This window comes from Malaclemys terrapin, chromosome 10, assembly GCF_027887155.1.
Source record: "Malaclemys terrapin pileata isolate rMalTer1 chromosome 10, rMalTer1.hap1, whole genome shotgun sequence".
NCBI classification, from domain to species: Eukaryota; Metazoa; Chordata; order Testudines; family Emydidae; genus Malaclemys; species Malaclemys terrapin.
Genome location: NC_071514.1, coordinates 47,413,814 through 47,438,820, shown reverse-complemented (window position 1 = coordinate 47,438,820; position 25,007 = coordinate 47,413,814). Strand labels below are relative to the sequence as shown.

The following is a 25,007-nucleotide window of genomic DNA, read 5'->3' as shown; positions in this document are numbered from 1 at the left end:
ATTTCCCACCCCTGACCCAATCACACAGCCATAAAACTCATCCCACCTTTAAAGATATCTTGACTATCCAGGGCAATGGATTCTTTGTAAAAGTGGGGGAGGGGGTACAAGACCCCACCCTTCCGGAGCCCAGCCCCTGCCCCTCTTCTTGCCCCCGAAGCCCCACCCCTGGCCAAGCTGGAAGCCAGAGCCAGGCTGGGGAGCCTGGTCCCCTGCACCTGCCCGTGGGCGGGGGAGGGAAGAGGGACTGAGATCAGCCCCCAGCTCATATCCCCACCTCCCAGGCACCCCACTCAGGGCAGGTGGAGGGACCCAGGTTCCCCACAACTGCCCGCGTGGCTCTTACCCAGACCCGGCTCCAGCTTCCAGTCTGAAGATTGGGGCCTCAGGGGCTTAAGAGCTGCAGCCAGGCTATGGTAAGAGGTGTGGGGAACCCTGGACCCTCCACCTGCCCTGGGTGGAGGATCCGGGGCAGGGGCGGCTCCAGCCACCAGCACACCAAGCACGTGCCTGCGGCGGCCTGCCGGTCACCGTGAGGGCGGCAGTCAGGTTGCCTTCAGCGGCATGCCTGCGGGAGGTCCGCCGGTCCCACGGTTTCAGCGGCAATTTGGCGGCGGGTACGCCGAAGTCGCGGGACCGGTGGACCTCCTGCAGGCATGCCGCCGCAGGCTGCCTGACTGCCGTGCTTGGGGCGGCAAAATACATAGAGCCGCCCCTGATCCGGGGGCAGGGACATGGGCTAGAGTCTGCTCTCAGCCCCTCCACCCCAGGCAGGTGGAGGGTCTGCAGCTCCCCACAGCTGCCCAGGCTCCCCAGACTGCTCTTACCCGAGTCAGGCTTCAGCTTCTGGCCTGGCCTGAAGCCAGAAGGTCTCAGGAGGAAGAGGAGAGGTTGGAGGCCAGGCCCATGGCGAAAAGTGGATTGTCCATGGCTCCTTGGCCTGTTCCTGCACCCCTGACTCAGGGTCAGCCTTCTAGGGCTGCTTTTTGACCCACCAAGTGCTGCTATTACAGTTTGTGTTCAGAACAAATACAATGCAGTGGAGCTGAAAAGAAATGGGATAAACTTTAATTGGGAGCAGGAGGTGAGGGAAGAACAGCTTCACTTCCTTGCTCCAGGTTTACATGTCTTCAGTGAAAGCTAATGTAGCAGCTGTGCGCGAGAGGACTCCTCATAACATCAGGATTCCATTAGCTCAGTCCAAAGCCACTGTGTATACAGAGCAGGCCTGGATTAAAGCTGGCGCCTCCATCCCTCAGCCCTGGCAGTGTCCCTCAGTCCTGACCTGCAGTCTCCCTGCTAAGCTGGTGCATCCGTCCTCCAGGCTTCACCTGGGCCCTGTGCTCTCAAGGAATTCCTGCACATTTTGTACCCTTCTCACCAACAGGCCCTATGGAAACATATAAGGGATTTGCCCCTAGGTTTGCTGCCTGGCTTTTTTGGTGGATCCAAGCCACACTGACCCCTTCCTGATGCAGATGTATCAAGTGCTTTTGGAGAAGACACGTGATGCCACATGCTCTATTTGATCTGCAGGCAGAGCTACCACTGATAACAGGAATTGTCCACACAGAACAAGGCTGGAGATGGCACTTGGCAATTGGGAAATCCAGAGACTATTTGCACTGGCTAGAAGCAAACATGCTGGGGGGCTGGCTCTGTGAAAACTTTCCTCTGCATGCACATCATGGCCAGCCTGCTGTTCCAGTCCCTGGTCTACTCCTGAATGCACTGGCTGTAACCATTCAGGACATCAGCAAGTACTGAGTTGCCTTCCCCTGCACAACAGAGCCAATGTCGATCCTGTCTGACCCACAGCGTCCTCTTCTATTTGCAAGGCTGTGCTGAGATGACAGTGCCAACTGCAGCGAGTGAACGAACCCACACTACAGGTGGCAATTCTGTGCTGTGGATGGATGGCGCATGACAGAAGCTACCACACATTCAGCCCATCCAGAAAATTTCACTCCTGACTTTGGTCCAAAGAGGCCTGCCAATAAATGCACTTTCTTGAGCCCCTTTTGATCGTCCAATAACAAAGTATCACAGGCCCAGCTGCATTTCTAACTGTTCAGTTAGATCAAATGTACCTTCCACCCAGCACCAGTGGTCTGTATTGAAGGGTGCACTCTTGCAGAATTTTTCCTGCACATTTCACTAGCACCAGGGGTTATGTCCTCTCCCATCAGCCCCCCGTTGTCTGTCATTAACATCTCATTAGCACCTGCTGGCCAGCAGCCTCACCTGCCGAGATGAGTGGCTGGTTACATTTTGGCTTGATTCCCTTTGGCACCTGCCAGCGTGGTGTCCCAAGTGCATGGCTGGGAAAGCGTAGTTCCTCCAAGGCTGATTTCTGTCTGGTCTTACCTGGCCTGCTCCCCCTCTTGCTCCATTTCACGCAACACAAACTGCCTTTGGATTTCATTTTTGTTCTCCTTCATAAGAAGTATTCTCATGAACAATAATCAATTCCCTTCTGCCTGGGCTTCCTCACTATGGTTACTAAAAGGCACCTGATGTGTCCTGCATTGCTAATTCACAGCCTCCCGCAACAACATCCAGTGTCTTCCGTCCCCTCCCCCACAACCCTCCTGCTCCTGCTCCATTACCATGGCGACGCATGGTGATGGAGCAGCCTCGAAATGTAAAGAGAGATGCAACAATCAGAAGCTCAGCTCCCCTCATGTTACCATTTAGGTTATTGATGTTTAAATCTCCTGGGATTATCTGGCTGTAATTGGTTTATGGAAATAGAGACAGCTCCAGCCGTGGAGTTACTCAGGTGCCGACATTGTGGGGGTAGTGAGAGAGCTCCTGTCACTCTGTTCAAGTGCAGGCTGATTAAAACGATGGGTAGGCTGGGTTGGGCTAGGCTGGGCTGGGGGTGACTCCTCAGCCTAGATTGTGATCTTGGTTCCACTGGAGTAATCCAGACTAACTCCACTGACCCTGTATGGGTGCAAGCAGACATGCACAGCACAATCAGAGCAGCCCTGGTGCAAGACTGCAGGGCTGGTGGCCCTGGACGCTGAGGGCACTAGATCGTGAGAGCAGGCACAGCACGGGCAATGCTAGGGCAAGGTTCATACAATCACAGACAGATGGGGCTGGAAGGGACCTTGACATGTCATCTAGTCCAGCCCCCTGGGGCCTACAGTGAGGCAGGACCTCAGACCACCCTTGACAGGGGTTTGTCCAACCTGGGCTCAAAACCTCCAGTGGCACAGAATCTACAGCCGCCCTTGGAAGCCTATTGCAGAACTTAGCTACCCTTGTAGCTAGAAAGGGAAGCACTTTGCACTTGTCTTTATTGAATTTCATCTTGTTGATTTCAGACCAATTCTCCAATTTGTCAAGGTCGTTTTGAATTCTAATCCTGTCCTCCAAAGTGCTTGCAACCCCTCCCAGCTTGGAGTCAGCTGCAAATGTTATAAGCATCCTCTCCACTCTCTTATCCAAGCCATTATTGAACATATTGAATAGTTCCCAACCCAGGACTGACCCCTGCAGGTGACTAGAGATGTCCGCCCAGTTTGATAGGGCAAGAGGAGAGATAGCTCAGTGGTTTGAGCACTGGCCTGCTAGACCCAGGGTTGTGAGTTCAATCCTTGACGGGGCCATTTAGGGAACTGGGGTAAAAATCTGTCAGGGGATTAGCCCTGCTTTGAGCAGGGGGTTGGACTAGATGACCTCCTGAGGTCCCTTCCAACCCTCATATTCTATGAGTATGGTCTTTCAGCCAGTTTTGCAATCACCTTATAGTAATTTCTTCTAGACCACATTTCCCTAGTTTGCTTGCGAGAACGTCAGGTAGGATTGTGTCAAAAGCCTCACTAAAATCAAGATATCATGTCTATTGCTCCCCGCCATCCACTAGGCCAGTAACCCTGTCAAAGAACAATGCTGCCAATGTGCTCCAACTCTAAATTGGAGGGACAAGCTCTCTGGGCTGGAGGGGAGTTCTGCCCACATGAGCCTCTCTGTTGAGGGTCCAATTAGTGTGATGTGGTTTTTATGTGCACCGAGATCCCTAGCTCATTTCACACACACCCTGAACGAGCTGTGAGCTTCCAGCCATTACCCTGTGTGGGCAGCTGATGCTCTTGGGCAGCTGATTCTCTGGGATGAACTCCTGGGCCATGGGCTCTCCTGTCCCTTCAGCCTTTTCCTGAGGATGGGCTCTTCCAGGCTTCTGCCCCAGGAGGAAAGCCCCCTCCTGCCACCCATGCTGTGAGTTGGGGCTGGCTACTTCCTTGGTTTCATTTCCGCAGCCCCTCCGGCTTTAAGATGGACTCTCCTAGGCCAGCAGTGACCCCACATGACTAATTCTCTCTTGCCACCCATGCTGGAAAACGACTCCTGCACTTCTCTTGGTCTGTGGCTACCATAGACGGTGGCTCCACATGTGCCATCCAGGAGCAGATGTTCTTCAGGGCTGGCTCCCCCTCCCTCCACACACTAGGAAAGGGCTCCCGGACTGGCATCATGGTTCAATGTCATTTCAGCGGCAACATCACAACATCAAAGTCATCGTGCCACAAGGAAGACTGGGCCCAGGTTTGCCAAACTATGTCACTGGAGGCCTTATCAGAACCAGTTTGTTTTCTCCCAACCACACCATGTTCCTCTCCAAGGGCTTGATTCAAAGTCCGCTGATATTAATGGAAAGACTCTCCTTGACTTTAAAGGGCTTTGGACCAGGCCCAGAATGCATCCGAATTTGTGAAATGTTCCTCTTCCCTGATTCTGCAGGACGGAGTATGTGTGTGGGGGGGGGGGAGGGGGGGGGGAGTGGGAATGAGGGCTCTATTGTTGGTTTTAATCACACACATCCAGCTATGCAATGCTGGCTTGCTGCTATCACTGCTTTAAATGTCACTTCTGCCTCCAGGCAAATCTGTTCCTGGGAAAGGCTGTGCTTTAGCAGACATTTCCTGTGATGATTCTTTGAATGTTTTCCAGCACGCTTCAAAGGGCAGTGTTATAATCACAGAAATGATGGGAGATGGATGCCGTGCAGGAGACCTGGCCTCAGCCCCCAGGTCCTTTGCTCCTTGTGCTGGAGGAAGCATGCTTAGTTTTCAGAGGAGAGCCCTGAGTTGCTCTGCTGCTGAGTCTCTGCTGGCTGATTAACTCAGTATGGGAGTCCAGATGAGTCCTCACCCAAGGGATACTTCATTCCAGCAGTCACTTGGCCCTGGGGTGTACTTAGCTTCTCAGTACAGCTGCATGGCCCGGAATTAAATCCCCCCTTGAGATAAATGGAGTAGCACACCTCTTTTTCTGTGCCTATATTTCAGCGTGGGGCAAGGGCGCTGATCCATTCTTAGTGCTGAGTGCATAGCTGAATACAACTGGACTCCAGGGGCAGAAATCAGTGGGGGCACACTGACTAGTGCAAAGGGTATAGTCTAGTTCAGGGGTTCTCAAACTTTATTGCACCATGGGCCCCTTCTGACAACAAAATTACTACATGACCACAGGAGTGGGGCTGCAGCCTAAGCTCCACTGCCTTGGGTGAAGGGAGAGGGGGCTACAGCCCAAACGCTGCTGCCCTGGGTGGGGGGAAAGGGAGCTGCAGCCCGAGCCCTGCTGCCCTGGGTGGGGTGCAGCTGGGGCATCAGCCCTGGGTCCCAGCAAGTCTAATGCTGACCCTGGCAACCCCATTAAAATGGTGTCCCAACCCACTTTGGGGTCCCGAACCACAGTTTGAGAACTGCTGGTCTAATTCTTAGAACATAGGGCAGAAGAGGACCTCCTTGATCATCGAGTCCTTTCTCATGTTATATATGTCATCCCAGTAATAAACGTATCAAGGTCCATTTTGAAAGCAGTTAGATCAGGGGTGGGCAAACTACGGGCCGCGAGTCATTTTAAGCTGGCCCACGAGCTCCCACTGGGGAGCAGAGCCTGGGGCTTGCCTAGCTCCAGCGCTCCAGATGGGGCGCTGGGTCAGGGGCCGCACCACGCAGCTCGGCCCCACTCCAGTGCTCCAGCCAGCCAGGGCGCAAGGGCGGGGGCCGCACCATGCGGCTCCCAGAAGCCGCAGCATGGCCCCATTCTGGTGCTCCAGGCGGGGAGCTGGGTCAAGGGCCGCACCATGCAGCTCGGCCCTGCTCTGGCGCTCCAGACGGGGCACAGGGTTGGGTGCCGCACCACAAGGCTCCCAGAAGCCGCAGCATGGCCCTGCTCTGGCTCTTACGCACTCCAATGGGAGCTGCAGGGGCGGTGCCAGCGGATGGGGCAGTGTGCAGAGCCGCCTGGCCGTGCCTCCGTGTAGGAGCTGGAGAAGGGATATGCCACTACTTCCGGGAGCCGCTTGAGGTAAGTGCTGCTTGGACCCTGCACCCTCTTCCCACACCCCACACTCCAACCCTCTGCCCCAGACCTGTTCCCCCTCCCGCTCTCCAAACCCCTCGATCTCAGCCCAGAGCACCCTCCTGCACCCCAAACCTCTCATCGCCAACCCCACCCCAGAGCCCACACCCTTAGCCGGAAACTGAACCCCTTCCTGTACCTCTGCCCCAGCCCTGATCCCCCTCCCGCCTGAGAACACTTTGGTACCAACCCAGAGCATCCTCCTACACCCCAAACTCCTCATCCCCAGCCCCACTTCAGAGCCTGCACTCCCAACCAGAGCCCTCACCCCCTCCTGTACCCCAACCCCAATTTTGTGAGCATTCATGGCCTGCCATACAATTTCTATTCCCAGGTGCAGCCCTCAGGACAAAAAGTTTGCCCACCCCTGAGTTAGGTTGTTTGCTCCCCGCTGTTCCTATTGGGAGGCTCTTCTACAACCTTTCTCCTCAGATCATTAGAAACCTGCTTCTTATGTCAAGCCTGCATTTATTCATGGCCAGTTTATATTGCACTAACATTGTCCTTTAGCTTCAATAGCTCTTCTCCCTCCCTGGTATTTACCCCCTGTCCCCCAATGCAATTATACAGAGCAACCAGATCTGCTCACAGCCTTCATTTTGAAGTGGACTGAGAGTCAGGAGTCTGGGGTTCCATGTCCAGCTCCACAACTGACTTTCTGTGCAGCTTTTGGCAAATCACTTGTGCCTCAGTTTCCCCATCTTTACTAACTCTTGGTAAAGTATATGCTCTGAGGGAAGGTGTTAGAGAAAACTGAGGTGGATATTGTAAATAATGGTGGGTTCTTCAGATCACCTTGGGTAAAACGCACCAGTAGGTATCCATTGGCCAGACACAATTACTTCTGCCACCTGAAATCCAGAGGCTGTTGTTTACCAGCAGGACAGTCCCAAACTCGCCCTGCCACCTCCCTGCAGGGAACATAAGCACTGCCAGAGATGCGCCATAGGATAAAACAGGGAATGGATTGAGCCAGCTGGTGTTGGATTCTCCATCTCCTGGGCCTGACTAAAGTGCACAGACATCCTTCTGTTTCCTAGTTCAGTTCCTTGAACGGTGGGTCTGACACTAGCCGTTAGTCCCAGCAGCCTGTCATTAGCCCAGGGCTGGTCATTGAGAGCAAAGGGAAGCAGAAAAGCAGCAATTCCAGCTCAGGGGGTGTAGAAGGAGCAGGAGCTCCCAACCCTCTGCTCTCTGGCCTTCCAGGCAAACAACTTCAATCTGTCTAAAATGCTGATCATCCATCTTGCCCACTGCTATGGCTACATCTAGCCCCTGGCAACACCCCCACTCTTCACTACTACACTTAACCCTCAGCCCCTTCACTGCGGCCAAGCCCCTCGATCTACCACTCTTCATGGAGCTCACCACCCATCTCCATGTCTTCTCCCACGCTGCCCATGCAACCCAAGCACTCTTCACCCCATCCACCACTCCATGCCTTCACCTGGTGCCCTGTTCTGCCCCACCTCCCAGTGGGTGGCATTGAGGAGAGGGCTCTCCAGCAGATGAGGTATGGGGGCACACCACAGGAGACAGATCTTAAGGACAAAGAGAATGACACATTTGGATGAGAATGAAGTGCTGATAGGAGCTGCCAGATCTAAGTAAAGTGACTGGGAGTGGAAAGGTGATGGCAATCTGTGTTCTTTATGGATCTGGCTTCACCAGCCCAAGGACAAGTCAGACAGGTAGAGCACTTTTAATTACAGAACAAAAGGACCCTGTTGTGGAGGAGAGGCAGGAGGGCTGGGGAAAGGAGAAAAGCAGGGAAACAGGGACCAGCTGGTCACAGAGATCAACTCTGCCTCTTCCCCAAACATCAGCCGCATAGAACAGGAAAAATTTCAGGTCTCTAAAGCAAACACTCTGCTTGGTCCCTGCCAGCTAGCAGCTTCCACCAGCCTCTTTTCCCAGCTCATGTCTCTTCTGTTATAGGAACTGAGGGCACCAGAGGGGACTTCCCGTAAGTGAGAATGGGAATGACAGAGCTTGGTTCGGCTCTAGGAGGACATGGAATATAAAGTGGCTTTGAGCACCACCATGCTCCCTTCATTTTGGGCTGCTGGTGGGTCTGCTTACTACACCTCTGGCCTGTCTCTTCTCTATCACAGGGATGTCTCACACGTATGCATTCGTGTGTTTCTGTGTGCGCATCTTTGCCTAAGTACGTACACACATGTGCATGGGAGCCTGAGAAGGTGTGTGTGTGAGCAACTGAATATCTGGGGCATGTGAAGGTGATTATATATGACAGCAAGAAGCTGCGTGTGTAAGAGCGGCTGCACGTGTAGCTGCATGCACATGTTCGTAGGTGATGGACCTGGAATCTGTGAGTGTTTCTACACTCTCAAAGTCGTTAGTGCTGTGAGGGCTTAAGGTTACAGCACCAAATTACTCCTTGATTACTGGGAGCAACTCTGCCTGACTCTGCACACAACTGGCACCAGGCCAAAAATGGCTGCAGAGAGGCTACTAAAGCTCAATCGATAGACTCTTTGCAGTATACCCCCAAAAGAACTGAGAATCTGGATATTTACTTTTCACATATGTATCTCCTGGGAGCACATTTCTCTTTGGGTTTTCAATTTTCTTTATTAAAATGAAGGGTTTATAGCTTGGGCAGGGTACAAGCAGTAGAAGAGTCATACACACGGCTCTGCCCAGGCACCTCAGTCTTGTCCCGCACCACCCCCGGCTATCCCACCTCTTGCTCAGCTCTGTCACTGCACTACCATCCTACCCACTGTTATTCCAGTCCTCCCACTCACCTCCAGGACTGGGCCAGGGCCCCTTCAGACCTGACATGTAGTACCCCTGCTATGCTAGGCCTGGCTCGCTCTGCCCTCTGTGAGGTTTGGTGGCATGGATAAATAAATATATTTGTCCAATAAAAACTGCCCATTGGTTTACATTTTTATGTTCTTTTGTGTTGGTTATGGACCTCCAGAAATCAGTTTCTAAGAAGGGGTTACACTAGTGTAAAACTGGGGCAACCGAATAGAGAATCAGGCTCCTTCAACTGATTTATTCATTTTCAGGTTATGATTCCTCCACCGCTCTTCCTAAAGGAGCTGAAATTAACATGGCTTTTCTTGTTTACAGCCTCATTAGTGCACCAATGTCATTTGCGATGCCCACACCAGTCTGAGAATGGGGTTGCTAAGTAAAGATCTACTGCAATAACAGCACTGTGGAGCACAAAGCATTATTTGCATAGATCACAAACAGTGACTATTTGCCCCTCTTTTAGTGAAGAAGAGATGGATTATTATTTTTTTCTTTTAAAAGATGTTTAGCATTCAGACTTTACCTATCTAATTATAACAACACAACTCAACAGTGTCCTTTCAGTTACTACACACCAAAGTGTTGCTGCTTAATTGAGTCCTCTGATGCATGTATCCTGCACAAGGAACCAAATTCTGTGTGCCAAGGCACATTGTTTTACTTCTTTATTCTGACATATATAAATAAACCCAAAAAGCACCATCCTCTGGACTCTGACATCATTCTATACATTTTACAGTACCAAAAATTCATTCAAAGAGCTGTAAAATAATGAGTAGTCACTCTAACCAAACCTCACCTATCAGCTGACCCAATTACAAACCCTTGCCCAATCCAGAGATCCCTCAGGCCACCCCACCCCCCCAACATGAGTTTTGTTTGCCAAACAATATATTCCCTCCAAGCAAGTAGGAAATGAAGGCCATGTCGGCACTACAGAGCCTATGCTGGCATAGCCCCTAGTGTAGATGCAGTGTATGTCAACAGAGGGAGTTTTGTTGCCAGCATAGGAATACCACCTCCCCGAACTACGTTAGCTGCATGGACGAAAGCCGTCTTCTATCAGCAGAACACCAGAATCCCTGGCTGGGATGATTTAGTTGGTGTTGGTCCTGCTCTGAGCAAGGGGTTGGAGTAGATGAACTCCTGAGGTCTCTTCCAACCCTAATCTTCTATGATTCTAACTCCATCTGTACTGGGGGGTTTCTTCAGCATAGCTATGCTGTTGGGGTGTGTGTGTTTTTTCACACCCCGACTGACATAGCTACACCAGTAAACTTTTCCAATGCAGACCAGCCTTAGTTTTTCAGCAGAACAGGTCCATTGCCTTGATGTGGTGAGATGCCCCAATCACGATAAAGGCACAATAGAGTCACTTTAAGGTCAAAAAGGACCATTATGATCATCTAGTCTGACCTCCCACACAACACAGGCCACAGAATCTCACCCACCCACTCCCGCAACAACCCCCTAACCTATGTCTGAGCCATTGAAGTCCTCAAATCATGGTTTAAAGACTTCAAGGTGCAGAGAATCCTCCCACAAGTGATCCGTGCCCCACGCTGCAGAGGAAGGCAAAAAAACCCCAGGGCCTCTGCCAATCTGCCCTAGAGGAAAACTCCTTCCCAACCCCAAATATGGCGATCAGCTAAATCCTGAGCATGTGGGAAAGACTCTATATTTCCTCAACCTCCCACACTATCCCAATCCCCGGATGTAAAGTCTGGCCAGCTGTATCAACTGAGCCAAATTGCATCTGGGACTGCCCCCTGGGTATCATGGCAGCCCTGAACACCTGAGTGTGTATCAGCCAAGCAGCTCCTGAGCCACCCAGTGGACACCAGTCCTACATAGATGCATTGCTCTGAAATGAAGGCGGCAACCTTCAAAATGCTGCGGGCTCTGATCATTTGCTACTTCCCAGCCTGCAGGGGGTTAGTTCGTTTCACCCCCTCTGATACATTGCTGCTGTAGATATTCTCCTCCTAGCACTTCCATAGCATAAATCACTGGGGTGACAGCCAGGTTTTGAACAAAAGGAAATTAGAAATAGATATTCCACCCTGAGAGCTGTATGCATCATTTTTTTCTGACAACTCAGGTAAACCCTCTGTGTACCTTATACTCCTCTCCCACAAGATTCTCAGTGTCCCGGATTTATCACGCTGTGCCTTCAGCTGGGAGATGCATCCTACTGTGACACCTCGCAAGTGCCAGCCTATTCAGTGAAGATTAAGAACAAACAGATCAGCAGAGACCAGCCTTATGGCCAGCACTGCAGTCTCAACTCCTTGCCTGTTCCATTTGCTGAAAGAGCAGATCTTATAACCAAAGCCAAGAAGCAGCATCTCAAGCCCAGAAGTAAAATTCCCAGGTACTCACACAGTGACATAGGGCCATGGCACGTTGCCCTTCTGGGTGGCTGGCAGGTTGCTGGCACCGTGCAGAGTGACAGAGATGGATTCCTTCCCAGAGTGTGCCAGGTGCCAATGATTGGTTTCTGAAGTTTGCACGGCCTCATCCATTCCAGAGGGTGCCTCTAATACCTGCCAGGTGCAAGCAGAAAGAACTTCAGCATTTGTTCTTACCCGGTGCAAATTCACCTTCCACCTCCCGCTGACCCACATCTCCAGCTCTGTTCTAAAGGCTCAGGTGTGTGCCCTCAACAAACGAGCTGTGCTTGCATATTTCTCAGACTACTTGGAGAGACAAGTCTTTCCCATGGGTGCCAAGGTGTCTAGTGCTCGGGCCAAGAGGCTCAGTCCCAGAGCAAGAGTAAATTCAGAGATGTCTCATCTCCTCTCCCTATTCACATGCAACTCCCATGGAAACTAGCAGGAGTAATACATGCAGAGGAAGAAGAGTTCACAACCCAGGAGAAGGAACTGAGTTGTGAGCCCACAGCTTCCCCAACAATGCCCTGCCATCATGCCGCAGGCCAGGCCAGGAGGGACAGCCCAGCATAGCAGCAAAAATCAAAGTTTGCATGGACCGGTCAGTACTTAGCTTCTCTGCTGAAATTGCCAACAGGGGGGCTAATTAGCAAGGGGCAGGAGGGAGGCTGAGGTGTGGACAGAGGAATGTGCGGTTCAGAAGGTAGAATAAGAGGGTAGGGAGTTTGGGGTACAGGAAGGAGACTAAAGGGTTAGGGAATGGAGGAAAGAGGGAGATGGAATAGCTAGGAGACTGTGAAGAGGAAAGAGGGAACATATGGGGTGGCAGGTGAATTAAAGAGTAGGAGACTGGGTGGGGGGGTAGAGAAGCAGGGAGGGGAGGGGGACAGGGCAGCAATGGAGTTGGGGGCACTGCAGGCATACACTGGCAGCACTCCCACCCCAGGGGAGGTTAACCAGGGTCCCCTTCGAGCAGCTGGGGAGGGCCTGCATCTCTGGGGATGCACTGAAGGTTGAAGCACACACAATTTGGGGCAGGCGGCCTCCCACTAAAGACACAAAACTCAGAAGGCAACCAGCCCCCTCTCCCTCCATGCAACGTATTACCATTATTAGAAAAATCCTGTGATCACTTCAGCCCGGATCGTGAATTTGATGCATGATGGGCTGGCAATACTCTACCTTGGAAGCTTTTCCCATGTTTGGCTTCAGACAGAGGATTGCACTCTAGGTACCTCCTCTCCCCCTGGAACTCCCCTGCTACCTCTGTGCAGGGAGCTGGTCAGAGGGAGGCAAGGGCAGGCAGCCAGCAGGGGGCAGCACAGGAGAAGGCAGGAGCTCTACTCCTCTGCTGGCAGGAGGCTGGAAGTGCAGGGTCTAAACAAAAAACCCAACCACTCTGCTCAGTGCTGAGAGTCTGGCTGGGGCGGGAATGAGTTGAGGAGGTGACACCCTCCACACATCCCCATGGCAATGAGCCTGTACTCCAGCGTCCTTGAGCACAGACTCTTTGCTATGCCAAGGATGCTGATGGGCCTAGGTAATAAGTGTTCTCAGCCCTACCGGTGGCACCATGGTTACAGCCATGGTGTGCAGTACAGGTGCAAGAATGCGATTGGCCAGTGAGGGTTCTGAGCTGTGTGACAGCAATGTGAAAGCACCCCAGGTAGGGCTCAGCCTTGGTTGCCATCACAACAAACAGGCAGACAGGCAGGACTTGTCTACACAATATCCTAACTTGCTTTAAAACTGGTTCATTTAAACTGGTTGGAACCATAATGCTGATTAGACCCCAAGCAGCCTGAACTGGTTACAACTCTATGATCAGCAGGCCATCAGGAGTCTGGTTCCAATATGGGGCACGTCAAACAGGCTCACGGTGACAGTAAACACACGACAGCACCCCAGAAGCAATCAGTCTCTCCAGCTACTCGCACTTTTCACCGAGGGTATGTCTACACTATGAAATTAGGTCGATTTAATAGAAGGCGATTTTTTAGAAATCGATTTGATACAGTCGATTGTGTGTCTCCTCACTAGGCGCATTAAGTCGGCGGTGTGCGTCCACAGTACCGAGGCTAGCATCAACTTTCGGAGCGTTGCACTGTGGTAGCTATCCCACAGTTCCCGCAGTCTCCACCGCCCATTGGAATTCTGGGTTGAGCTCTCAATGCCTGATGGGGCAAAAACATTGTCGTGGGCGGTTCTGGGTACATGTCGCCAGGCCTCCCTCTCTCCGTGAAAGCAACGGCAAAAAATCGTTTCTCTCTTTTTTCCTGGGTTACCTGTGCAGACGACATACCACGGCAAGCATGGAGCCTGCTCAGCTCACTGTCACCGTATGTCTCCTGGGTGTTGCTGGTAGACGCGGTACTGCAGTGCTACACAGCAGCATCCCCTTGCCTTGCGGACGGCAGACGGTGCAATACGACTGCTAGCCGTTGTCGTCGTCCCGTGAGTGCTCCTGGCCGACCTCAGTTAGGTTCGTCGGGGGCGCCTGGGCAGACATGGGTGCTCTTGGCCGGCCTCAGTGAGGTCGGTCAGGAGCACCTGGACAAAAATGGGAATGACTCCAGGTCATTCTCTTCTTTAAGTTTCGTCTAATGGAGATTCAGTCCTGCCTGGAATATCATGCCAGCTGGAGGCTTCTGCCTCAGGCTGCTCTCCCGTTCAGCCACACCGCGCGGTCATACCTACCCTAGCCTATCCCTTGCTCCCATGGCTCATGAAGCCTGGACAATAGTAAGGAGCAGTTCAACTATAGGCTGAGCAAGTGCATAATGGTGGCAGAATGTGCCTTTGGACGTTTAAAAGCTCGCTGGCACAGTTTACTGACTCGGTTAGACCTCAGCGAAACCAATATTCCCATAGCTATTACTGCTTGCTGTGTGATCCACAATATCTGCGAGAGTAAGGGGGAGATGTTTATGGCAGGGTGGGAGGTTGAGGCAAATCGCCTGGCCGCTGATTACGCGCAGCCAGACACCATGGCGGTTAGAAGAGCACAGCAGAGCACGCTGTGCATCAGAGAAGCTTTGAAAACCAGTTTCATGACTGGCCAGGCTACCGTGTGAAAGTTCTGTTTGTTTCTCCTTGATGAAAACCCGCCCCCTTGGTTCACTCTACTTCCCTGTAAGCCAACCGCCCTCCCCTCTCATCTCCGCTTGCAGAGGCAATAAAGTCATTGTTGTTTCAAATTCATACATTCTTTATTAATTCGTCACACAAATGGGGGGATAACTGCCAACGTAGCCTGGGAGGGGTGGGGGAGGAGGGAAGCACAGGGGTGGGGTAGTTGTAGGGGCACCCCCTAGAATGGCATGCAGCTCATCATAGAAGCGGCATGTCTGGGGCTCTAACATGGAGCTGCCGTTTGCCTTTCTGGTTCTTTGGTAGGCTTCACGCAGCACTGCTGCGGGTCCCTGTTATAACCTCTGTCCTTCATGCCCTTGGAGATTTTTTTCAAATATTCCGGCATTTCATCTTTTGTAATGGAGTTTGGATAGCACGGATTCATCTCCCCATACAGCGATCAGATGCAGTACCTCCCTTTTGGTCCATGCTGGAGCTCTTTTGTGATTCTGAGACTCCATGGTCACCTGTGCTGATCAGCTCGCTATGCTGGCCAAACAGCAAATGAGATTCAAAAGTTGGTGGGGCTTTTCCTGTCTACCTGGCCAGTGGATCTGAGTTGAGAGTGCTGTCCAGAGCAGTCACAATGGAGCACTCTGGAATAGCTCCCGGAGGCCAATACCATCAAATTGCGTCCACAGTACGCCAAATTCGACCCAACAGGGTCGATTTCAGCGCTAATCCCCTCGTCGGGGAGGAGTACAGAAATCGATTTTAAGACCCCTTTAAGTCGACAAAAATGGCTTCGTCGCGTGAACGGGTGCAGGGTTAAATCGATCTAATGCTGCTAAATTCGACCTAAACTCGTAGTGTAGACCAGGGCTGAGGTTAGCAAAAGGTACAATACTGTCAGCCTTGTGTCTCACAACAGAAGGCAGGAGATGTGTGATGGCCTCAAACAGCCCAACACACACACACACACACACACACACTCCAGTCTTATTAAATATACAATGACAACTTCTCTTAAAATTCTCCCATCCCAGCAGCTCACATGTGACTGGCGGGGGGAAGGCTGAGAACAGGCTCGTGTAGCTGTGGAAATTAGGCCCCCAAATGGTTGATCCAGTCAATTCTACTGCCAATTCCTCAGTGAACTGACAAGGACCTTCCTCATCCCAGCTTTCCCCATTGCTATCTCCTCCTATGCTAAATGAATTAGCCTCTGCTGAGTCAAGTATCAGAGGGGTAGCCGTGTTAGTCTGAATCTGTAAAAAGCAACAGAGGGTCCTGTGGCACCTTTAAGACTAACAGAAGTATTGGGAGCATAAGCTTTCGTGGGTAAGAACCTCACTTCTTCAGATGCAAGAAGTGAGGTTCTTACCCACGAAAGCTTATGCTCCCAATACTTCTGTTAGTCTTAAAGGTGCCACAGGACCCTCTGTTGCTTTTCCCTCTGATGTGTGTCAACCTTGACCAAGCTTCCCCCCTTAACTTCTCTTCATGCCTCCCTCCTTTGTCCCCTCCTCTGACATGCCCCCTAGTCAGACGCAGAATTTTACAATTTACAAGACTCCAAAGAATTGGGATCCTGGATTAATGTGAGGGAAAGAGAAGAACAAGATTGCATTCCCCTCCCCTCCACCACTCATTAACTCACACCAGATGATGTGATAAGACAGAGATTCAGAGTTCTTTACACTGGGGGTCCCTGACTTAATTCCACCATACACAAGCGATCATGCTAAAGCTTTTCGTTCCCTCTGAACACAGACCTGGCAGCCCCAGCGCATTCCCTCTGTGATTTAGCCATGCACTAAAGCCCTCTCCAAGCAGTCGCTGATATTCAGCTCTAAGGCTTATTCCACAACAAAGGTGGAATAAAAACCTCAATAAAAACCCACACAATGGGTTAATGGTCAGCATGTCATGGGCTCTATGTGTTTTAAGCTCAGCCTTCAGCGGACGTGAAATGCATCCCCACTTGTGCAGGAGACAGGACTGGAGACTTGCACAGCACTAGCCAGAACTACATATGCCAGTAGCCATGGCTACCAGCTTCTCCAATTCCTGTGGACCACAATAGTCACAGGCTCAAGGCCTGACATTATTATTCCTTTAAGGCATGAGCCAGGTCAGAATCTGCCCCGCTTCAGCGCTGAGCTGTTTTGCATGGAGTGGGTGACAGCAGACACATCTATAGAGGTAGAAAAACACAGGATAGTAGGTGCGAGAAAAGAGCAGTCCACCGGGTCTGTCTGCAGCCATATCACCTTGCGCTGTGATCACAACACAAGCTAAACAGGATCAGGCCTGGCTAGGCTTTGCATAGGAGACCCACAGAGAGATTTTCTAACTTACTATCTTCTTTCTGATGCTAGTAGTGATCCAGTGCCCCTGCATGGTGCTGACTACACTGTCCTGCCTCAGCTGAGACCTAAGATTGAGGTGTTCATCCTGGTGTTCTGGCTAAATTACACTCTGCTAACCCCAGATCCCCCTAAAGTTCCATGGGGGCCAGAGTTTTCAGATTTGGGCAACTACATTTAAATATGGTGTCTAGCTTTAGCCTATGTACTACTTCACCTCCTGTCCTAACCTAGTGTTGCACATATCTTCAAACGAAAGGTGACACAGCCTAGTGAATAAAGCCTCAGAGAAAAGAAAACCCAACAGCCCATCCCAGAATGGCCATTAAATATAATAGCCTACCACAACAAGAAGGATAAAAGGGAAAAAAGAACATTCTCATCTCACCCAGAAGGATGGCCAAGATGGATTCCAGTGTCCCTCCAGGAGTTCTCTGGAGCCCTTGATGGAGAAGGGCCAGCTTCCTGATCCCTTGTATCAATTGCATGCATTGCTCTGAAGCATGTTGAAATAATACTTTATTGCTGAGGTTCCCTGGCACCATCACAGAATTGGTATCTCATGAAGCTCTTCCATTATAGATAAAACCTTCCTGCTTCCACATCCACTGACCTCCGTAACACCCTTCACACAAGGCTAGGTGGCAGCACAGGTGCAATTCACATAGGCACACAAAAGAGCCTTCAGCACTTTGATTTAAAGGAGGGGCATGCTCCCAGGCCATGGGGACCAGTGCATGCGAACACAACCAGATGAAGTGTTAATGAAAGCCTGACTGCCTTCATTTGCAAGTCAAGAAGGCCTGGGGATTTCTGTCTACCTCCATTCTTCATCCCGGCCTGCTTCTGCCTGCTGGAGGAAGAAGATCTGAGGAAGACCGCTGTGTAAGCTCGAAACCTTGTCTCCCTCACCAACAGAAGTTGGTCCAATAAAAGATATTACCTCACCCACCTTGTGCTGGAGGAAAAACACCGAACAGGACAACCAGAAGAAGGAGGACACCTGGCTTTTCAAGATGCTAGAGTCACTGTCTAGCCAAACACAACCAGAAGCAAAGCATTCAGTATATTAACATATTGGATGGGAATCTGAGATCACAGCAGCTCCCAGAAGGATTATCCATCATGAGGACATACACCTTGTATGCTACAGTAGACAATTTTATCTCTGAAAGTGACTAGCAGGGCTTCTTCAATAGCATTGAAAAATTCAGTGCACCTCAGAGGATCTAGCCAGAGTCAGTAAGGAACGAATACCCACCACCGATCATCTCCACTGCTGCTTGCTCCAGTTGTCCTGCTGAATTGCATCCCTCATTTTTCCAGTCTCCAGATTCTGCTAATAGATTAAGCCTGCTCTGATGTCTGGCCAACAGTTGGAGGAGAGATGCATTTCCTGTTTACTCTCAAAGAGACTAGAGATCAATGACAGGGCCAGCTTTGGAAAGGCAGTCATACTGTAGATGATCCCCAGGGAGAGACAGGAATTGCTGTTTGGAGTCAAGGTGTCACAGGAGGAGCTGTGATGGGTTCGATCACAGAGACCCCCTTAAGACTGTCACCTGACGTGCTGAAACTACCCTTGAACCCATTTTCCCTGCCAGTTTGGGACTCCAGAACCCTGTTTTGTTGAGACAGATATGCTACTCTACTGCAACACGGACCCAGGGTCTGAACCACGCCCCTAAAGCTGCAGACTTTAACCAAAACTGCTCAGCAGGTTTCCTATCTCCAGCATCCAGACACCCAGCTCCCAGTGGAATTCAAACCCCAAGAAATCCATTTTACTCTGTATAAAGCTTATACAGGGTAAACTCATAATTTGTCTGCCCTCTATATCACGGATAGAGAGATATGCACAGCTGTTTGCTCCCCCATTTACTCTGGGTTAATAAACAAAAGTGATTTTATTAAGTATAAAAAGTAGGATTTAAGTGGTTTCAAGTAATAACAGACTGAACAAAGTAAGTTACCAGGCAACATAAAACAAGACATGCAAGTCTAAGCCTAACACATTAAGAAATTGAATACATGCAAATCTCACCCTCAGAGATATTTCAATAAGCTTCTTTCACAGACTAGACTCCTTCTTAGTCTGGGCCCAATCCTTTCTCCTGGTACAGCTCTGGTTAGTTCCAGCTCAGGTGGTAACTAGGGGTTTTCTCATGACTGCCACCCCCTTTATTCTGTTCCATCCCCTTCTATAGCTTTGGCACAAGGCGAGAATCCTTTGTCTCTCTGGGTCCCCACCTCTCCTTCTAAATGGAAAAGCACCAGGTTTAAGATGGATTCCAGTACCAGGTAACATGGTCGCATGTCCTGTGTGACCCCAAACCTCCATTCTTTCTGGCCTGACTCATATGAACACAGGAAGGCTTACAAGCAAACAGAGCCATTTACAACCGATTGTTCTGGTTACTGGGAGCCATCAAGATTCCAAGCCACCATTAATGGCCCACACTTTGCATAGTTACAATAGGACTTCAGAGTAATACTTCATATTTCTAGCTTCAGATACAAGAACGATACATTCATACAAATAGGATGAACACACTTAGTAGATTATAAGCTTTGTAATGATACCTTACAAGAGACCTTTTGCATAAAGCATATTCCAGTTACATTATATTCACTCATTAGCATATTTCCATAAAAATATGCAGTGCAACGGCATAGGAGCTACAACAACAAATCAGCATGGCGAGCCCAGAGCTCATGAGCAACCCTACAATAACACATCAGTGTGTGTGGCTTTATTCATAAGTCACCTTGCAACAACAAAACAACAGGCACAGCCAGGCAGTTCTGAGCAGCACAACAATAACAAGCAAGCATTTGCCACTTTGTTCACAGCTTAGCCTAGTATGCACACCTGTATGTTCATGAACAGCCCTTCCCAACACCTTCCCTGTGTGTGGAAGGTGCTCAGATACTATGGTGAGGGACAACAGCATAAAACCGTAAGATGGATCATTACAAATCACTATATACAGCTTTGTCTGAAAACCACCTACAATAAATCTGCCTAGCCCAGTGCTCATGAGCAAGCCTACAATAACTAACCCATGTATAAATGCATCCTCAATGGCAGAGAAGCTAATTTCAGCAAGGAATTGTATTTCAGTCCCATGGTTCCAGAGGTGAAACTAAACTGCAGGTGACACCAGCTTTGGAATAGTTAAAAGCATTACCTTAGCAATGTGACTCCTTTCCACCATAATAAGTTAAACTGAGTTCCCTAGACCAGCACTTGCCCCCTTCCTCCACTCCGAAGGCTTTTCCAAACAAATCCCCTCTGACATGTGTCCTCAGCTCTAAACTCTTTAATGAGGGGGTCCTACACTCCACCTGTCCCCTTTGTCTCTCTCTCCAGTGTCTCACTTCACAGGAGATGCTGGATTTGGGCTGGCAGCTGGGGAGGTGAGCACAGGGTTATCAGCAAAATGTGTGACAATTAAAAAACCTCTTCCTCCCAACCCCCACCTTTTCATCATCCTCTCCCCATCCAGCCACAGCTTTGTGCTGCCTAAAGGACAAACACAAAGCACCGGATCAGGCATGCAGATAAAAAAAATGACCTGAGCTTCCCAATTATCATCAGATCACAGGGGATAGTTGGATAAGTCAAAAAGCTGAGCTACTGAATGTCAGCTCTCATTGCAGAAGGTGGAGAACAGAAAGCTACTTTTAAAAAAGTGGCCAAGAAGATCTATGAATTTCTTCCAGTACAAGTAGGAAAACATTTGAGTATCACCATCCATATTAGAACTACAGTCAGGGTCCCATTGTGCTAGGTGCTGTACAAACACAGGGGAAAAAAAGACTGCCAAAAATTGCTTTCAATATAAACAGACAAGATGTACAAAGGAAGTGTTGTTATCCCAATTGTACAGATGAGGAACTGAGGCACAGAGAGGCTAAGTGACTTGCCTGCAGTCTCTCAGGGAGTTTGTGGCAGAGCTAGGAATTTAACTCAGCTCTCCTGAGTCCTAGTCCAGTCTGTTAACTTCAAGGCCATCCTTCCTCTCAACAAAACCATTAATCTGCTGTGCTTCCTCCTTCCTACATGCTCATCAGTTAGGGTTTGTCTACATAGGGTAATTGACCAGAATAGCTATCCCAGAATAACGAGGGTTAATGAGATTACATCAGGAAAAGAAAACCGTGCATTTGGTATCATTGTTCCTTATTTCTAGAGCAGTAGAATGTCAGCACCCCAAACAGGGATGAGTGCCTATTGTACAAGGCACTGTACAAACAAATACACACAGTTCCTGCTGCCCCCAGGACTTTATTGCAAACTGGTAACATGATGAAGTCCGCTGAGCTGTGGAATGGTCTCCCTGAGGAGTGTCTGAAGCCCCATCACTTATGATGGGTAAGGTCCCATCATCCTCAAGAATCTGGTACACCTACCATGATACCTGGAGTCCCAGTTCCGTGCTCTATCCATTAGATCCTCCGGATCTGAATGGGAATAGTTTACACTCACCCCGGAGGGATGCACATGCACCTGCCTGACATATCAAAAGAGTGCTCCATTATTTGGGACACTGAATTAGAGAATGTGCTGTAGGGAATAAGCCTGCACTGATGGAGATCTGGAGAGGATTAGACCAAGCAGGTCCAAGTAGGATGTGGGGAAAGTGGTGGACGTGATATACCTTGACTTTAGCAAAGCTTTTGATACAATCTCCTGCAATATCCTTGCCAGAAAGTTAAAGTAGTATGGATTGGATGAATGGACTATAAGGTGGATAGAAAGCTGGCTAGATAGTCGGTCTCAATGGGTAGTGATCAACAGCTCGATGTCTAGTTGGCAGCAGTGCCCCAGGGGTTGGTCCTGGGCTGGTTTTGTTCAACATCTTCATTAATGATCTGGATGATGGGATGGATTTCACCCTCAGCAAGTTCGTGGATGACATTAACTTGGAGGGAGAGGTAGAAACATTGGAGGGTAGGGATAGGGTTCAGAGTGACCTAGACATATTGGAGGATTGGGCAAAAAGAAATCTGATGAAGTTCAACAAGGACAAGTGCAGAGTCCTGCACTTAGGACAGAAGAATCCCATGCATATAGGCTGGAGACTGACTGCAGAAAAGGACCTGGGGATTATAGTGGATGAGAAGTTGGAGATGAGTCAACAGTGTGCCCTTGTTGCCAAGAAGGCTAACGGCATATTGGGCAGCATTAGTAGGAGCATTGCCAGCAGATCTAAGGAAGTGATTATTCCTCTCTATTCAGCACTGGTGAAGCCACATCTGGAGTATTGCGTTGTATTTTGGGTCCCCCACTATAGAAAGGATGTGGACAAATTGGAGAGAGTCCAGCGGAGGGCAATGAAAAGTATTAGGGGGCTGGGGCTCATGACTTATGAGGAGGGGCTGAGGGAACTGGGCTTATTTAGTCTGCAGAAGAAAAGAGTGAGGGGGGATTTGATAGTAGCCTTCAACTACCTGAAGGGGGGTTCCAAAGAGGATGGAGCTAGGCTGTTCTCAGTGGTGGCAGATGACAGAACAAGAAGCAATCGTCTCAAGTTGCAGTGGGGGAGATCTAAGTTGGATATTAGGAAAAACTATTTCACTAGGAGGGTGGTGAAGCACTGGAATGGGTTACCTAGGGAGATGGTGGAATCTCCATCCTTAGAGGTTTTTAAGGCCCAGCATGACAAAGCCCTGGCTGGGATGATTTAGTTGGTGTTGGTCCTGCTTTGAGCTGGGGATTGGACTAAATGACCTCCTGAGGTCTCTTCCAACCCTAATTTTCTATGATTCTATGATCTCGAAGTTCTCTGATTTTTTCAAAATGCAAAATGCATTCAGATCCCAGCAGTGCCACCAGCAGTGTGAAAACCAAACTGTATTCTCTACCCAAGAGGCAGATATCTGGGTTCTGTGAAAGAGATGAAACTCTTGCCTGAAAAGATATTGTAACTTCCAGTGGAGATCTATTGGGAAATAAAAGAGAACGAGATTTTTTCCAGCACATGGAGAGGCAGAGTGAAGGACACAAAAAATAGTTGGATTTGATATTATGATTCACCTTTCTTTCCTCTCGCCAACACTTTGTTTGCCATTTCCTCCCCTTTTAGCTGGTGCTTCCCCCGGCTTTTCATTAGCTGTCGATGAGAAGGAAGGTTGGTCTCATGGTTAAGGTATAGTAACGGGGACTGGAATCCTGGGGCCTGGTTCTTCGTTTTGTAGTTCATGTATCTATCTATTTAGGTACTCACCTGGCCCTCCTCCCCTGAGCACCTCACCAACATTCGTGGATTTGTATGGTCACAACAGTCCTGTGAGCAGGGCTGGATTAACTCAGCACTGGGCCCTAGATGACCAGGGGGTTACACTGATTCTCAAGTTTGTATCCTTGCCTCCCTCCCGCCCCCAAATATGGTCTCTAAGCACATGCCTAGTTTGCCTGACTGTTAATCCAGCTCTGTGAGGTAGGGGAGGGTTATCCCCCGTTTACAGTCAGGGAATTGAGGTGAAGTGTCCATTAAGTAACATACCCAAGGCTGCACAGAAAGTCATTGGCAGGGCTTGGAATTCAAGCCAGGTCTCTGGAGGCCCAGGTCACTGCTCTTCTCATTAGACCACCCTTCTACCAGATCCAAACAGTAACAATTTACATTCACTTTACACCGGGGTAGACAGCTGGGCAATGGAGACTCCAGCTGCTGGGTTTTATTCCTAGCTTTGCCATGGACTCCCTCTGTGACCCTGAATGATCATTGGACCTCTCTGTGAGCTCCCCATCTGTAAAAAGTGGAGAATACCTCCCTACTTCACAGACTGTATTTATTTATATTTATCAAGGAATCTGAGTAGACACTTGACCTGATATTGCAGGAGAGTTTTGCTACGGATTCAAAGGCAGCAGGAGCAGACCCTGGGCTACACTCAGGGGACAGTTTCTGGTGGGGACAGGGAGGGCAGTTGGGCTAATTTGCTGGCACCAGCAGCTAGGAGCACAGCTGATCGCGAAATTCTCCAAGAAGCATTTTTCTGTTGGAAAAGCCAATTGAGCAGCACTGAAAAGTGGCATGGGAATGTATTCATGGCAATGAAACATTGGGTGGGATCCAGGATGGCATGTCTTTGGAAATGGATCACCAAAGAGAGAGAGACTGCCCAGATTCACCAATAGCTTGGTGGTCAAGACACTAAACTGGGACCCCAAGCAAATCTTGACTCAGGGTTTCCTGCATAGCAGGTGGCCACCAGGGCTTGGAGGTCCCTCTCTGCCTTTTCTGTGAAAAATGTCAAACGGACTCAATTTTGTTCTATGTGGAATAAACCCTCAACATTGTTCAATATGTGGAATTCTTGTTTTCCAATCAGCCCTAGCAAAGAGTTAATCTGCAGCGCTGACAGCTGAAAAGTGCACTTGGCTGCTCAGCAAGATTTTGTGGGTGTGCCCAGGCACCTGGTAAATGCATGCCAACTGCACTACAGGGGTCCAGGGCTCTGTGCACTCAGTCATAACTCAGCAGCTTGTGCTCAGAAATGTCCACAGTGTAGAACTTTTCCCTCCCACCTGCACGGTCTTATCTATTTAGATGTAAGTAGAGATGGATGAAACATGCTCACCAAAACAGTCTGGGGATGGAAAATGCAGTTTTGTCAAAACCAAAACGTTTTACGGGAACATGACAAGATCAATGACATTTCTGATGGCAGAGTCTCAATAACTTGTTTCAACTTTCTCATTTTGATTCAACACTGTCCAAATATTTTGTAGTGTATTAAAATATTAATTCTATTAATATACATATTACAGTGATTATATATAATATGAAATATGATACATTGTATTAAAATGTTTTGACACTATGAAAATTAAACGTTTTGATAATTCCAAATAAAGTTTTGTTATTATTTTTGTTTCAGGGGAAGTTTTGAAATTTCTGCTTTTCATTCTGAGTCAGGACAAAATCCAATTTCAGAAGGTCAGAATTTCCTGCAGAATGAAAACTCCAGGTTTCAGCCCACTCTTCCTGTA

The 25,007-nt window shown here is 49.5% G+C and overlaps 1 protein-coding gene across 3 annotated transcripts in view; it reads right to left on the bottom strand.

Moving 5' to 3' along the window:
* CCDC33 (coiled-coil domain containing 33) overlaps positions 1 to 25,007 on the bottom strand; it is a 316,889-nt gene that overhangs the window by 231,330 nt on the left and 60,552 nt on the right. For all 3 annotated transcript variants that reach the window (XM_054042405.1, XM_054042406.1, XM_054042407.1), the window contains exon 3: positions 11,551 to 11,714. In XM_054042405.1, coding sequence (XP_053898380.1) covers positions 11,551 to 11,693 — 143 coding nt within the window. In that variant the 5' untranslated portion in view covers positions 11,694 to 11,714. The remainder of the gene's footprint in view (positions 1 to 11,550; positions 11,715 to 25,007) is intronic.